The 14865-nt window shown below is 48.5% G+C and overlaps 1 protein-coding gene across 1 annotated transcript in view; it reads left to right on the top strand.

Moving 5' to 3' along the window:
* Window positions 1-14628, top strand: part of FMC1 (formation of mitochondrial complex V assembly factor 1 homolog) — a 56607-nt gene extending 41979 nt beyond the window's left edge. The window contains exon 2 of the mRNA XM_063938782.1: window positions 14331-14628. Coding sequence (XP_063794852.1) covers window positions 14331-14534 — 204 coding nt within the window. The 3' untranslated portion in view covers window positions 14535-14628. The remainder of the gene's footprint in view (window positions 1-14330) is intronic.
* The last annotated feature ends 237 nt before the right edge of the window (window positions 14629-14865 follow it).

A 14865-nucleotide genomic window follows, 5' to 3' on the forward strand; every position in this document is an offset into this window, starting at 1 on the left:
AGTTAAATCTGTTTGTTTTTGGTCTTTTACACTTCACACTCCGGTCACTGAGGGTGCAGGGCGCTGGGGGGGGGGCGCCCTAAGCAGCAATAAAAACACCTTGGCTGGCAAAATAATCACAATATATAGCCCCAGAGCCTATATATGTGATAATTACCCCTGCCAGAATCCATAAAAAAGCGGGAGAAAAGTCCGCGAAAAAGGGGCGGAGCTATCTCCCTCGGCACACTGGCACCATTTTCTCTTCACAGTGTAGCTGGAAGACAGCTCCCCAGGCTCTCCCCTGTAGTTTTCAGGCTCAAAGGGTTAAAAAGAGAGGGGGGGGCACTAAATTTAGGCGCAATATTGTTTATACAAGCAGCTATTGGGGAAAATTCACTCAGTGATAGTGTTTATCCCTACATTATATAGCGCTCTGGTGTGTGCTGGCATACTCTCTCTCTGTCTCCCCAAAGGGCTGTGTGGGGTCCTGTCCTCAGTCAGAGCATTCCCTGTGTGTGTGCGGTGTGTCGGTACGGCTGTGTCGACATGTTTGATGAGGAGGCTTATGTGGAGGCGGAGCAGATGCCGATAAATGGGATGTCGCCCCCTGGGGGCCGACACCAGAGTGGATGGATAGGTGGAAGGTATTAACCGACAGTGTCAACTCCTTACATAAAAGGCTGGATAACGTAACAGCTATGGGACAGCCGGCTTCTCAGCCCGCGCCTGCCCAGGCGTCTCAAAGGCCATCAGGGGCTCAAAAACGCCCGCTCCCTCAGATGGCAGACACAGATGTCGACACGGAGTCTGACTCCAGTGTCGACGAGGTTGAGACATATACACAATCCACTAGGAACATCCGTTACATGATCCCGGCAATAAAAAATGTGTTACACATTTCTGACATTAACCCAAGTACCACTAAAAAAGGGTTTTATGTTTGGGGAGAAAAAGCAGGCAGTGTTTTGTTCCCCCATCAAATGAGTGAATTAAGTGTGAAAAAGCGTGGGTTCCCCCGATAAGAAACTGGTAATTTCTAAAAAGTTACTGATGGCGTACATTTTCCCGCCAGAGGATAAGTTACGCTGGGAGATATCCCCTAGGGTGGATAAGGCGCTCACACGTTTGTCAAAAAAGGTGGCACTGCCGTCTTAGGATACGGCCACTTTGAAGGTACCTGCTGATAAAAAGCAGGAGGCTATCCTGAAGTCTGTATTTACACACTCAGGTACTAGACTGAGACCTGCAGATAGTGCTGCTGCAGCGTGGTCTGTAACCCTGTCAAACAGGGATACTATTTTGCGAACATAAGTCGTCGTCTTATATATGAGGGATGCACAGAGGGATATTTTGCCGGCTGGCATCCAGAATTAATGCAATGGCCATTCTGTCTGGAGGGTATTAGAGACCCGACACTGGACAGGTGATGCTGACTTTAAAAGGCACATAGAGCCTTATAAGGGTGAGGAATTGTTTGGGGATGGTCTCTGGGACCTCGTATCCACAGCAACAGCTGGGAAGAAAAATTTTTACCTCAGGTTTCCTCACAGCCTAAGAAAGCACTGTATTATCAGGTACAGTCCTTTCGGCTTCAGAAAAGCAAGCTGGTCAAAGGCGCTTCCTTTCTGCACAGAGACGAGGGAAGAGGGAAAAAGCTGCACCAGTCAGCCAGTTCCCAGAATCAAAATTCTTCCCCCGCTTCCTCTGAGTCCACCGCATGACGCGGGGGCTCCACAGGCGTAACCAGGTACGGTGGGGGGCCGCCGCAAAAATTTCAGCGATCAGTGGGCTCGCTCACAGGTGGATCCCTGGATCCTTCAAGTAGTATCTCAGGGGTACAGGCTGGAATTTGAGGCGTCTTCCCCCCCGCCGTTTCCTCAAATCTGCCTTGCCGACAACTCCCTCAGGCAGGGAGGCGGTGCTAGGGGCAATTCACAAGCTGTATTCCCAGCAGGTGATAGTCAAGGTGCCCCTACTTCAACAAGGACGGGGTTACTATTCCACAATGTTTGTGGTACCGAAACCGGACGGTTCGGTGAGACCCATTTTAAATTTGAAGTCCTTGAACACATACATAAAAAAATTCAAGTTCAAGATGGAATCGCTCAGGGCGGTTATTGCAAGCCTGGAGGAGGGGGATTACATGGTATCCCTGGACATCAAGGATGCTTACCTACATGTCCCCATTTACCATCCTCACCAGGAGTACCTCAGATTTGTGGTACAGGATTGCCATTACCAATTCCAAACACTGCCGTTTGGACTGTCCACGGCACCGAGGGTCTTTACCAAGGTAATTGCAGAAATGATGATACTCCTTCGAAAAAAGGGAGTTTTTAATTATCCCGTACTTGGACGATCTCCTTATAAAGGCGAGGTCCATGGAGCAGTTGTTGGTCGGAGTAGCACTATCTCGGGAAGTGCTACAACAGCACGGGTGGATTCTATACATTCCAAAGTCACAGCTGGTTCCTACCACACGCCTGCTGTTCCTGGGGATGGTTCTGGACACAGAACAGAAAAAAGTGTTTCTCCCGCAGGAGAAAGCCAAGGAGCTGTCATCTCTAGTCAGAGACCTCCTGAAACCAAAACAGGTATCGGTGCATCACTGCACACGAGTCCTGGGAAAAATGGTAGCTTCTTACGAAGCAAAATTCCATTCGGCAGGTTCCATGCAAGAACCTTTCAGTGGGACCTCTTGGACAAGTGGTCGGAATCGCATATTCAGATGCATCGGCTGATAACCCTGTCTCCAAGGACCAGGGCATCTGTACTGTGGTGGCTGCAGAGTGCTCATCTTCAAGAGGGCCGCAGATTCGGCATACAGGACTGGGTCCTGGTAACCACGGATGCCAGCCTTCGAGGCTGGGGGGCAGTCACACAGGGAAGAAATTTCCAAGGACTTTGGTCAAGTCAGGAGTCGTCCCTACACATAAATATTCTGGAACTGAGGGCCATTTACAATGCCCTAAGTCTGGCAAGGCCTCTGCTTCAAAACCAGCCGGTACTGATCCAATCAGACAACATCACGGCAGTCGCCCATGTAAACCGACAGGGCGGCACAAGAAGCAGGATGGCGATGGCAGAAGCCACAAGGATTCTCCGATGGGCGGAAAATCACGTCTTAGCACTGTCAGCAGTGTTCATTCCGAAAGTGGACAACTGGGAAGCAGACTTCCTCAGCAGACACGACCGACACCCGGGAGAGTGGGGACTTCATCCAGAAGTCTTCCAACTGTTGGTAAACCGTTGTGAAAGGCCACAGGTGGACATGATGGCGTCCCGCCTAAACAAAAAACTAGATATTGCGCCAGGTCAAGGGACCCTCAGGCAATAGCTGTGGACGCTCTAGTGACACTGTGGGTGTACCAGTCGGTTTATGTATTCCCTCCTCTGCCTCTCATACCAAAGGTACTGAGAATAATAAGAATACGAGGAGTAAGAACGATACTTGTGGTTCCGGATGGGCCAAGAAGAGCTTGGTACCCAGAACTTCAAGAAATAATATCAGAGGACCCATGGCCTCTACCGCTCGGACTGGATCTGCTACAGCAGGGGCCCTGTCTGTTCCAAGACTTACCGCGGCTGCGTTGGACGGCATGGCGGTTGAATTCCGGATCCTAAAGCAAAAGGGCATTCCGGAGGAAGTCATTCCTACGCTGATAAAAGCCAGGAAAGAAGTAACTGCAAACCATTATCACCGTATTTGGCGAAAATATGTTGCGTGGTGTGAGGCCAGGAAGGCCCCAACAGAGGAATTTCAGCTGGGTCGTTTTCTGCACTTCCTACAGTCAGGAGTGACTATGGGCCTAAAATTGGGTTCCATTAAGGTCCAGATTTCGGCTCTGTCGATTTTCTTCCAGAAAGAACTGGCTTCACTGCCTGGAGTTCAGACATTTGTAAAGGGAGTGCTACATATTCAGCCCCTTTTTTGTGCCTTCTGTGGCACCTTGGGATCTCAACGTGGTGTTGAGTTTCTTAAAATCACATTGGTTTGAGCCACTTAAAACTGTGGATTTGAAATATCTCACGTGGAAAGTGGTCATGTTATTGGCCTTGGTTTCGGCCAGGTGTGTGTCAGAATTGGCGGCTTTGTCATGTAAAAGCCCTTATCTGATTTTCCATATGGATAGGGCAGAATTGAGGACTCGTCCCCAGTTTCTCCCTAAGGTGGTATCAGCTTTTCACTTGAACCAACCTATTGTAGTGCCTGCGGCTACTAGGGACTTGGAAGATTCCAAGTTACTGGACGTAGTCAGGGCCTTAAAAATTTATATTTCCAGGACGGGGAGTCAGGAAAACTGACTCGTTTTTTTATCCTGTAGGCACCCAACAAAATATGTGCTCCTGCTTCTAAGCAGACTATTGCTCGCTGAATTTGTAGCACAATTCAGCTGGAGCATTCTGCGGCTGGATTGCCGCATCCTAAATCAGTAACAGCCCATTCCACGAGGAAAGTGGGCTCATCTTGGGCGGCTGACCGAGGGGTCTCGGCTTTACAACTTTGCCGAGCTGCAACTTGGTCAGGGGCAAACACGTTTGCTAAATTCTACAAATTTGATACCCTGGCTGAGGAGGACCTTGAGTTCTCTCATTCGGTGCTGCAGAGTCATCCGCACTCTCCCGCCCGTTTGGGAGCTTTGGTATAATCCCCATGGTCCTTACGGAGTTCCCAGCATCCACTAGGACGTCAGAGAAAATAAGATTTCTCTAACGTCCTAAGTGGATGCTGGGACTCCGTAAGGACCATGGGGAATAGCGGCTCCGCAGGAGACTGGGCACAAAAGTAAAAGCTTGAACTAGCTGGTGTGCACTGGCTCCTCCCCCTATGACCCTCCTCCAAGCCTCAGTTAGATTTTTGTGCCCGAACGAGAAGGGTGCATGCTAGGTGGCTCTCCTGAGCTGCTTAGAGTAAAAGTTTATTTTAGGTTTTTTATTTTCAGTGAGTCCTGCTGGCAACAGGCTCACTGCATCGTGGGACTAAGGGGAGAAGAAACGAACTCACCTGCGTGCAGAGTGGATTGGGTTTCTTAGGCTACTGGACATTAGCTCCAGAGGGACGATCACAGGTTCAGCCTGGATGGGTCCCGGAGCCGCGCCGCCGGCCCCCTTACAGAGCCAGAAGAACGAAAAGGTCCGGTGAAATCGGCGGCAGAAGACGTTCCTGTCTTCAACTAAGGTAGCGCACAGCACTGCAGCTGTGCGCCATTGCTCTCAGCACACTTCACACTCCGGTCACTGAGGGTGCAGGGCGCTGGGGGGGAGCGCCCTGAGACGCAATAAAAACAGAAATACCTTAGGATGGCAAAAGAAATACATCACATATAGCTCCTGGGCTATATGGATGTATTTAACCCCTGCCAGTTTTCCAGAAAAAAGCGGGAGATAAGGCCGTCGTGAAGGGGCGGAGCCTATCTCCTCAGCACACAAGCGCCATTTTCCCTCACCGTTCCGCTGGAAGGACGGCTCCCTGACTCTCCCCTGCAGTCCCTACAGAATCAGGGTAAAAACGAGAGAGGGGGGGCACTATTGGCAGCTAAATTATAAACCGCAGCTATAAAAGGCAGTAACACTTATATAAGGTTATCCCTATATATATATATATATATATATATATATATATATATATATAGCGCTCTGGTGTGTGCTGGCAAACTCTCCCTCTGTCTCCCCAAAGGGCTAGTGGGGTCCTGTCCTCTATCAGAGCATTCCCTGTGTGTGTGCTGGGTGTCGGTACGATTGTGTTGACATGTATGAGGAGGAAAATGATGTGGAAGCAGAGCAATTGCCTGTGTTAGTGATGTCACCCCCTAGGGAGTCGACACCTGACTGGATGGTTGTATTTAAAGAACTACGTGACAATGTCAGCACTTTACAAAAAACTGTTGACGACATGAGACAGCCGACAAATCAATTAGTGCCTGTCCAGGCGTCTCAGACACCGTCAGGGGCGATAAAACGCCCGTTACCTCAGTGGGTCGACACAGACCCAGACACGGATACTGAGTCCAGTGTCGACGGTGAGGAGACAAACGTAATGTCCAGTAGGGCCACACGTTACATGATCACGGCAATGAAGGAGGCATTGAACATTTCTGACACTACAAGTACCACAAAGAAGGGTATTATGTGGGGAGTGAAAAAACTACCAGTAGCTGTTCCTGAGTCAGATGAATTAAATGAGGTGTGTGATAAAGCGTGGGTTTCCCCCGATAAAAAAGTGCTAATTTCTAATAAATTATTGGCACTATACCCTTTCCCGCCAGAGGTTAGGGCGCGTTGGGAAACACCCCCTAGAGTAGATAAAGCGCTCACACGTTTATCTAAACAAGTAGCGTTACCGTCTCCTGATACGGCCGCCCTCAAAGAACCAGCGGATAGAAGGCTGGAAGATATCCTGAAGGGTATATACACACATACTGGTGTTATACTGCGACCAGCAATCGCCTCAGCCTGGATGTGCAGTGCTGGAGTGGCGTGGTCGGATTCCCTGACTGAAAATATTGATACCCTGGATAGGGACAGTATATTACTAACTATAGAGCATTTGAAGGATGCATTACTATATATGCGTGATGCACAGAGGGATATTTGCACCCTGGCATCAAGAGTGAGTGCTATGTCCATTTCTGCCAGAAGAGCGTTATGGGCGCGACAGTGGTCAGGGGATGCGGATTCCAAACGACATATGGAAGTATTGCCGTATAAAGGGGAGGAGTTATTTGGGGCCGGTCTATCGGACCTAGTGGCCACGGCAACGACCGGAAAGTCCACCTTTTTACCCCAGGTCACCTCTCAGCAGAAAAGACACCGTCTTTTCAAACTCAGTCCTTTCGTTCCCATAAGTACAAGCGGGCAAAAGGCCACTCATTTCTGCCCCGGGGCAGAGGAAGAGGAAAAAGACTGCACCAGGCAGCCTCTTCCCAGGAGCAGAAGCCCTCCTCTGCTTCTGCCAAGTCTTCAGCATGACGCTGGGGCTTTACAAGCGGACTCGGACACGGTGGGGGCCCGTCTCAAAAATTTCAACGCGCAGTGGGCTCACTCGCTGTTACGATCCGGGTATCTGGACGCCATTTCTTACCTATCAGATGCCTCCTAAGGCTGGCTCAGCGCTCCAGGACCGGATCCCATCTGTTATCCTGATGTGCACATTCCCGCATCCTCTCCTGTCTCTCTGGACGCAGTCACAGTAACGCCTTATACATCTGGCATGGCGTCTCCCGCGGCCTCCGCCGCCGTCCCTGAGCTTCTGCATTCAGAGTGGCGATTACGTCAGCCGCGGCCTCCGCTGTGTCCGCGTGGTCGGATGTGCATCTGTCAGCCTGGCGTCTCCTGTCTCCGGTGGCCGGCGCCGCCATTACTGTTTTCCAGACCACATGGATTACAATCCAAACTTCCCTCCAAGTGTCTGCATGGGCGCAGCCATCTTGGATTCTGTCAGCTGATCATTCCTACCAATCCGTTGTCAGTATTATTAATTTGCATAATTGCCTAGCCAATGCCTTCCTTGCTGCAGGTATAAATAGGTTGTGCCTGAGCAAGGAAGGCGTCAGTGCTTTGGTTGTCAAACCTAGTTCCAGTTTGTCTCTCTTCTGTGAATGTCTTTCAGGTTCCAGCTCCTGTCTCCAGACTTCTGCTATAGAGACCCGCACCAGCATTCCATCTGCGGTGTAGCCTGACTCTCCGATCCATTCTGGACTCACCTGTTTCCAGCTACAACATCACCTGCTTCCAGCTCAGCTTCCAGCAGTGTACAGCTTCTCTTAAAGGGCCGGTGTCCTTTCTGCAGTTTACCACTCTCCACCGGTATTATTATTTCTCCGCTCTCAAATTCTACATTTCATCTACATTGCATCGCTCTCAAGCTTTATTTATTATTTAACTGGTTCCAGCCAGTATCCACTCCGTGCCAACACCTGTCTGGTTCTAACCAGTACCCACAGCAGCATTTTATCTACAGCAGTCCAGCTTTCCCTGGAACACCAGCTGGTACGACCCTGGGCTTTCCTCATTGCTACAGTTGAGCCTGGTAAGGACTTTCCAACTTGCAGATAATAAGAACTGTCTCATACCACCAGAGCCCTGTGGCCCCTGCCACCCTGTAGTACCCAGGAACTGTATTATTATTTCTCTGCTGATTTTTATGTTACTTTTTACTGCTACTGTGATGCATGGAGTTTGTCATAAATAAATATCATTGACTTTTACTCAAGTTTTCGTGGTCACGCCTTCGGGCGGTTTCTCTTCATGTTACTTACATGTCCAGGGGTCTGATACAACCTCCCAGGTTCCGGTACATCTCAGCCCCTACAACTGAGGCTGCCTTCCGTCAGCTCAGGCCCTCAGTTGTGACACTCGCAAGTGGACCCCTGGATTCTGCAGGTAGTATCACAGGGGTACAAACTGGAATTCGAGACGTCTCCCCCTCGCCGGTTCCTGAAGTCTGCTCTGCCAAAGTCTCCCTCCGACAGGGAGGCAGTTTTGGAAGCCATTCACAAGCTGTATTCCCAGCAGGTGATAATCAAGGTACCTCTCCTACAACAGGGAAAGGGGTATTATTCCACGCTGTTTGTGGTACCGAAGCCGGACGGCTCGGTGAGACCAATTTTAAATCTAAAATCCTTGAACACTTACATAAAGAGGTTCAAATTCAAGATGGAGTCACTCAGAGCAGTGATAGCAAACCTGGAAGAAGGGGACTATATGGTGTCTCTGGACATCAAAGATGCTTATCTCCACGTCCCAATCTACCCTTCTCACCAAGGGTACCTCAGGTTGGTAGTACAAAACTGTCATTATCAGTTTCAGACGCTGCCGTTTGGGTTGTCCACGGCACCTCGGGTCTTTACCAAGGTAATGGCCGAAATGATGATTCTTCTTCGAAGAAAAGGCGTTTTAATTATCCCTTACTTGGACGATCTCCTGATAAGGGCAAGGTCCAGGGAACAGTTAGAAGTCGGAGTAGCACTATCTCAGTTAGTGTTACGTCAGCACGGGTGGATTCTAAATATTCCAAAATCGCAGCTGATTCCAACGACACGTCTCCTGTTCCTAGGAATGATTCTAGACACAGTCCAGAAAAAGGTGTTTCTCCCAGAGGAGAAGGCCAGGGAGTTATCCGAGCTAGTCAGGAATCTCCTAAAACCAGGCCAGGTGTCAGTGCATCAGTGCACGAGGGTCCTGGGAAAAATGGTGGCTTCTTACGAAGCGATTCCATTCGGAAGATTCCATGCAAGAACGTTTCAGTGGGATCTTCTGGACAAATGGTCCGGATCGCATCTTCAGATGCATCAGCGGATAACCCTGTCGCCAAGGACAAGGGTGTCTCTTCTGTGGTGGCTGCAGAGTGCTCATCTACTAGAGGGCCGCAGATTCGGCATTCAGGATTGGATCCTGGTGACCACAGATGCCAGCCTGAGAGGCTGGGGAGCAGTCACACAGGGACAAAATTTCCAAGGCTTGTGGTCAAGCATGGAAACATCTCTTCATATAAACATTCTGGAACTAAGGGCCATTTACAATGCCCTAAGTCAAGCAAAACCCCTGCTTCAGGGTCGGGCGGTATTGATCCAATCGGACAACATCACGTCAGTCGCCCACGTAAACAGACAGGGCGGCACGAGAAGCAGGAGGGCGATGGCAGAAGCTGCAAGGATTCTTCGCTGGGCGGAGAATCATGTGATAGCACTGTCAGCAGTGTTCATTCCGGGAGTGGACAACTGGGAAGCGGACTTCCTCAGCAGACACGACCTTCACCCGGGGGAGTGGGGACTTCATCCAGAAGTCTTCCAAGAGATGGTAAACCGTTGGGAAAAACCAAAGGTGGACATGATGGCGTCCCGTCTCAACAAAAAACTAGACAGATATTGCGCCAGGTCAAGGGACCCTCAGGCAATAGCGGTGGACGCTCTGGTAACACCATGGGTGTACCAGTCAGTGTATGTGTTCCCTCCTCTGCCTCTCATACCAAAAGTACTGAGAATCATAAAAAGGAGAGGAGTAAGAACTATACTCGTGGTTCCGGATTGGCCAAGAAGGACTTGGTACCCGGAACTTCAAGAGATGCTCACGGAGGACCCGTGGCCTCTACCTCTAAGAAAGGACCTGCTCCAGCAGGGACCTTGTCTGTTCCAAGACTTACCGCGGCTGCGTTTGACGGCATGGCGGTTGAACGCCGGATCCTGAAGGAAAAAGGCATTCCAGAAGAAGTCATCCCTACCCCGATAAAGGCCAGGAAGGATGTAACTGCAAAACATTATCACCGCATTTGGCGAAAATATGTTGCGTGGTGTGAGGCCAAAGAGGCCCCTACAGAGGAATTTCAACTGGGTCGCTTCCTACATTTCCTGCAAACAGGACTGTCTATGGGCCTAAAATTAGGGTCCATTAAGGTTCAAATTTCGGCCCTGTCGATTTTCTTCCAAAAAGAACTGGCTTCAGTGCCTGAAGTCCAGACGTTTGTCAAAGGGGTACTGCATATACAGCCTCCTTTTGTGCCCCCGGTGGCACCTTGGGATCTCAATGTGGTTTTGGGGTTCCTAAAATCACATTGGTTTGAACCACTCACCACTGTGGAATTAAAATATCTCACATGGAAGGTGGTAATGCTGTTAGCCCTGGCTTCAGCCAGGCGTGTCTCAGAATTGGCGGCTTTATCTTATAAAAGCCCTTACCTGATTTTTCACACGGATAGGGCAGAATTGAGGACTCGTCCTCAATTTCTCCCAAAGGTGGTTTCAGCGTTTCACGTGAACCAGCCTATTGTGGTGCCTGCGGCTACTAGGGACTTGGAGGACTCCAAGTTACTGGACATAGTCAGGGCCCTGAAAATATATATTTCCAGGACGGCTGGAGTCAGGAAATCTGACTCGCTGTTTATCCTGTATGCACCCAACAAGCTGGGTGCTCCTGCTTCTAAGCAGACGATTGCTCGTTGGATTTGTAGTACAATTCAGCTTGCACATTCTGTGGCAGGCCTGCCACAGCCAAAATCTGTAAAAGCCCATTCCACAAGGAAGGTGGGCTCATCTTGGGCGGCTGCCCGAGGGGTCTCGGCTTTACAACTTTGCCGAGCAGCTACTTGGTCAGGGGCAAACACGTTTGCTAAATTCTACAAATTTGATACCCTGGCTGAGGAGGACCTGGAGTTCTCTCATTCGGTGCTGCAGAGTCATCCGCACTCTCCCGCCCGTTTGGGAGCTTTGGTATAATCCCCATGGTCCTTACGGAGTCCCAGCATCCACTTAGGACGTTAGAGAAAATAAGAATTTACTTACCGATAATTCTATTTCTCATAGTCCGTAGTGGATGCTGGGCGCCCATCCCAAGTGCGGATTGTCTGCAATACTTGTATATAGTTATTGTTACAAAATTCGGGTTATTATTATTGTTGTGAGCCATCTTTTCAGAGGCTCCTTCGTTTATCATACTGTTAACTGGGTTCAGATCACAGGTTGTACGGTGTGATTGGTGTGGCTGGTATGAGTCTTACCCGGGATTCAATATCCTTCCTTATTATGTACGCTCGTCCGGGCACAGTATCCTAACTGAGGCTTGGAGGAGGGTCATAGGGGGAGGAGCCAGTGCACACCAGCTAGTTCAAGCTTTTACTTTTGTGCCCAGTCTCCTGCGGAGCCGCTATTCCCCATGGTCCTTACGGAGTCCCAGCATCCACTACGGACTATGAGAAATAGAATTATCGGTAAGTAAATTCTTATTTTTACTCACCGGTAAATCTATTTCTCGTAGTCCGTAGTGGATGCTGGGCGCCCATCCCAAGTGCGGATTGTCTGCAATACTTGTATATAGTCATTGCCTAACTAAAGGGTTATTGTTGAGCCATCTGTTGAGAGGCTCAGTTATATTTCATACTGTTAACTGGGTATAGTATCACGAGTTATACAGTGTGATTGGTGTGGCTGGTATGAGTCTTACCCGGGATTCAAAATCCTTCCTTATTGTGTCAGCTCTTCCGGGCACAGTATCCTAACTGAGGTCTGGAGGAGGGGCATAGAGGGAGGAGCCAGTGCACACCAAATAGTACCTAATCTTTCTTTTAGAGTGCCCAGTCTCCTGCGGAGCCCGTCTATGCCCCATGGTCCTTACGGAGTTCCCAGCATCCACTACGGACTACGAGAAATAGATTTACCGGTGAGTAAAATCGAATTTTTCTACGCATCACAGCGATTTTCCGCTAACTGCGCATGCGCAATGTTCGCACTGCGCCAAGTAAATTTGCTATGAATTGGTATTTTACTCACGGCATTACGAGGTTTTTTCTTCGTACTGGAGATCGGAGTGTGATTGACAGGAAGTGGGTGTTTCTGGGCGGAAACTGGCCGTTTTATGGGAGTGTGTGAAAAAACGCTACCGTTTCTGGGAAAAACGCGGGAGTGGCTGGAGAAACGGAGGAGTGTCTTGGCGAACGCTGGGTGTGTTCGTGACGTCAAACCAGGAACGACAAGCACTGAACTGATCGCACTGGAAGAGTAAGTCTCGAGCTACTCAGAAACTGCACAGAGAAGTCTTTTCGCAATATTGCGAATCTTTCGTTCGCAATTTTGATAAGCTAAGATTCACTCCCAGTAGGCGGCGGCTTAGCGTGTGCAATGCTGCTAAAAGCAACTCGGAATGAGGGCCAATGTGTGTACCTGTGGTGTTTGAAGCAGATTATCAGACAAACATAAATTAAAATGTTGTTATATATAGTGCAGTATTTTCCACAATGTGTGGGAATGACAGCACTCTCCAGACTTCAAAAGTAGAAAATACAAAAATATCTCACAATTCCATATGGTATGCAAAGGTTCACCAACGTTTCGGATATATATATATTTCTTGAGGAAGGGGTCATGAACCTCGAAACGTAGACACAACAAAATACGCTTTGTGGTGACTTTTAAACTGCTTCCAGTCTCCTGAGTGTCGCCTCTCTCCAAATTCTTGCATATTTAGGGGTGCAATCTAGGAAGGCCAATCCCGGGATTGGCGGGGTCCCGGGATTTAGGCCCAAAAACGGCTGGGATTGGAAGCTCCAATCTTGGGGATTGAGAGATCATCGTTGAACGTCCTCAGGACGCTCGGACGCTGCCCGGCTTCCTCCTCCCAGCCCTCCAGCGCAGCTTGACGTGCAGTGAGAGGTCACGCTGTGCCGTCACACGCTGCTGGGAGCCGCCGGGGGAGAGAAGCTGATGTCTCCCGCTCCCAGTGTATGGTAAGTTATGTGTGGAGGCGAAGGGGTCAGCCACACAGGGAAAAGCCAATCCCGGGAATCCTGATACCCGGGATTGAAAAAATTGCCCGGGATTGACCTCCCTAGTGCAATCCCCTTAGGAGGGCACTGGGGCACAGCTATACCTGGATTGGTAAACAGAGTGCCGGGGCGTTTGGATCTGATAGATAGATAGATAGATAGATAGATAGATAGATAGATAGATAGATAGATAGATAGATAGATAGATAGATAGATATGATAGCCCAGCAGGCAGGATGCTGGTTGTCACTATTACGACAGCCCCATCCCGTCTGCCGTAAGCAAGGCAAGGAGCCCGCTCGCCTTGCTTCACTCTCTACAAGTCCTATTCCCACTTAGCTGGTTGTGTGGACACACCAACTGAGTGGGAATAGGGAACGTTTGTCGGGATTCCGTGATTCAGTATTTCACCGGCTGTTAAGATTCAGACGTTGGTCTCCTGAAGACCGGGATCCCAACAGCAGTTTGTGAATTATAAAGCTGCAGCAGCGTTCCATGTTGAATTAGACCTTCTACTTGTTAGTAACCACAATTTAGGCTTTTTTTATAATATGTTTTCTTAATGTATATTAATAAAGGTTATGTTTTATCTGATTTCTTGTGAACACTCCTGTGTCTTTAACCAACTCATTATATGTAAGGGCAAACATATCCTTTTAATGGGATAAAAAGTGATTTGCAGATACATTTGTGAATCAATATAGCAATAGTAAAATACAATTCATTAGCTGATCATACTAGCAACCTGAGATCCATTCATACAGTGTACAGTACTTTCAATACAAGTAATTAACAAATGTTTGTCAGAACATGATTGATACTTCCACATATTGCCTGAAGCTTTAATGTTGAAGATTATAGTGTTCACTCTAGATGCAGGGTGCTGATTAGTGAAGAGGGCATATTTTAATTTTGAAGGGCAACATTTTGTCTATTATTTAGCACTACATCTATAGTAGCAATACATAATGTCTAAAATGTTGTACTCCAAAATGTAAATGCCCTCCTTACTGATCAGCACCCTGCACCTAGAGTGAACACTAGATTATTTTAATTATATTAATCTTTATTTAATATTGTTGTTATAACCTCACAGGTAACCAGTGAGAAGTTCTGCTTGGCCCAACAAGAGCTACATTTCCAGGCCTCTACTTACCTATGCCTTCTTAAAAGTGTTAGGAATCACCTCATCTTCCATGAGGAGTACCATGGCAAAGGAGAGCGTTCACTTGATGAGGTGGCTGGTCTTGTGGGTTACAAGATACCACAGCAACCTGGTGGAAAAGGATGGGAGCAATGAAATCTGGTTATCCAAGAAGCATAGCCATGAAATAGCTAATTCCATTGTTCAACTTTTCATTTTCTAAACTTAATAAAATATAAGTTTGTGCTTATTTTGTGGGCTGTTTTCCTTTATAGATGTGCATTTTCTTGATTTGAAGCGGCAGTCCCAGTAGTTCTATAAAAAAAAGGTGTCTTTTTAATGTAAATCTCTGTGAGCAATGGAATGCCACTATAAGCTATGTTTCTCTAACGTCCTAAGTGGATGCTGGGGACTCCGTAAGGACCATGGGGAATAGCGGCTCCGCAGGAGACTGGGCACAACTAAGAAAGCTTTACGACTACCTGGT

The sequence above is a fragment of the Pseudophryne corroboree genome, chromosome 9 (genome assembly GCF_028390025.1).
Source record: "Pseudophryne corroboree isolate aPseCor3 chromosome 9, aPseCor3.hap2, whole genome shotgun sequence".
NCBI lineage: Eukaryota > Metazoa > Chordata > Amphibia > Anura > Myobatrachidae > Pseudophryne > Pseudophryne corroboree.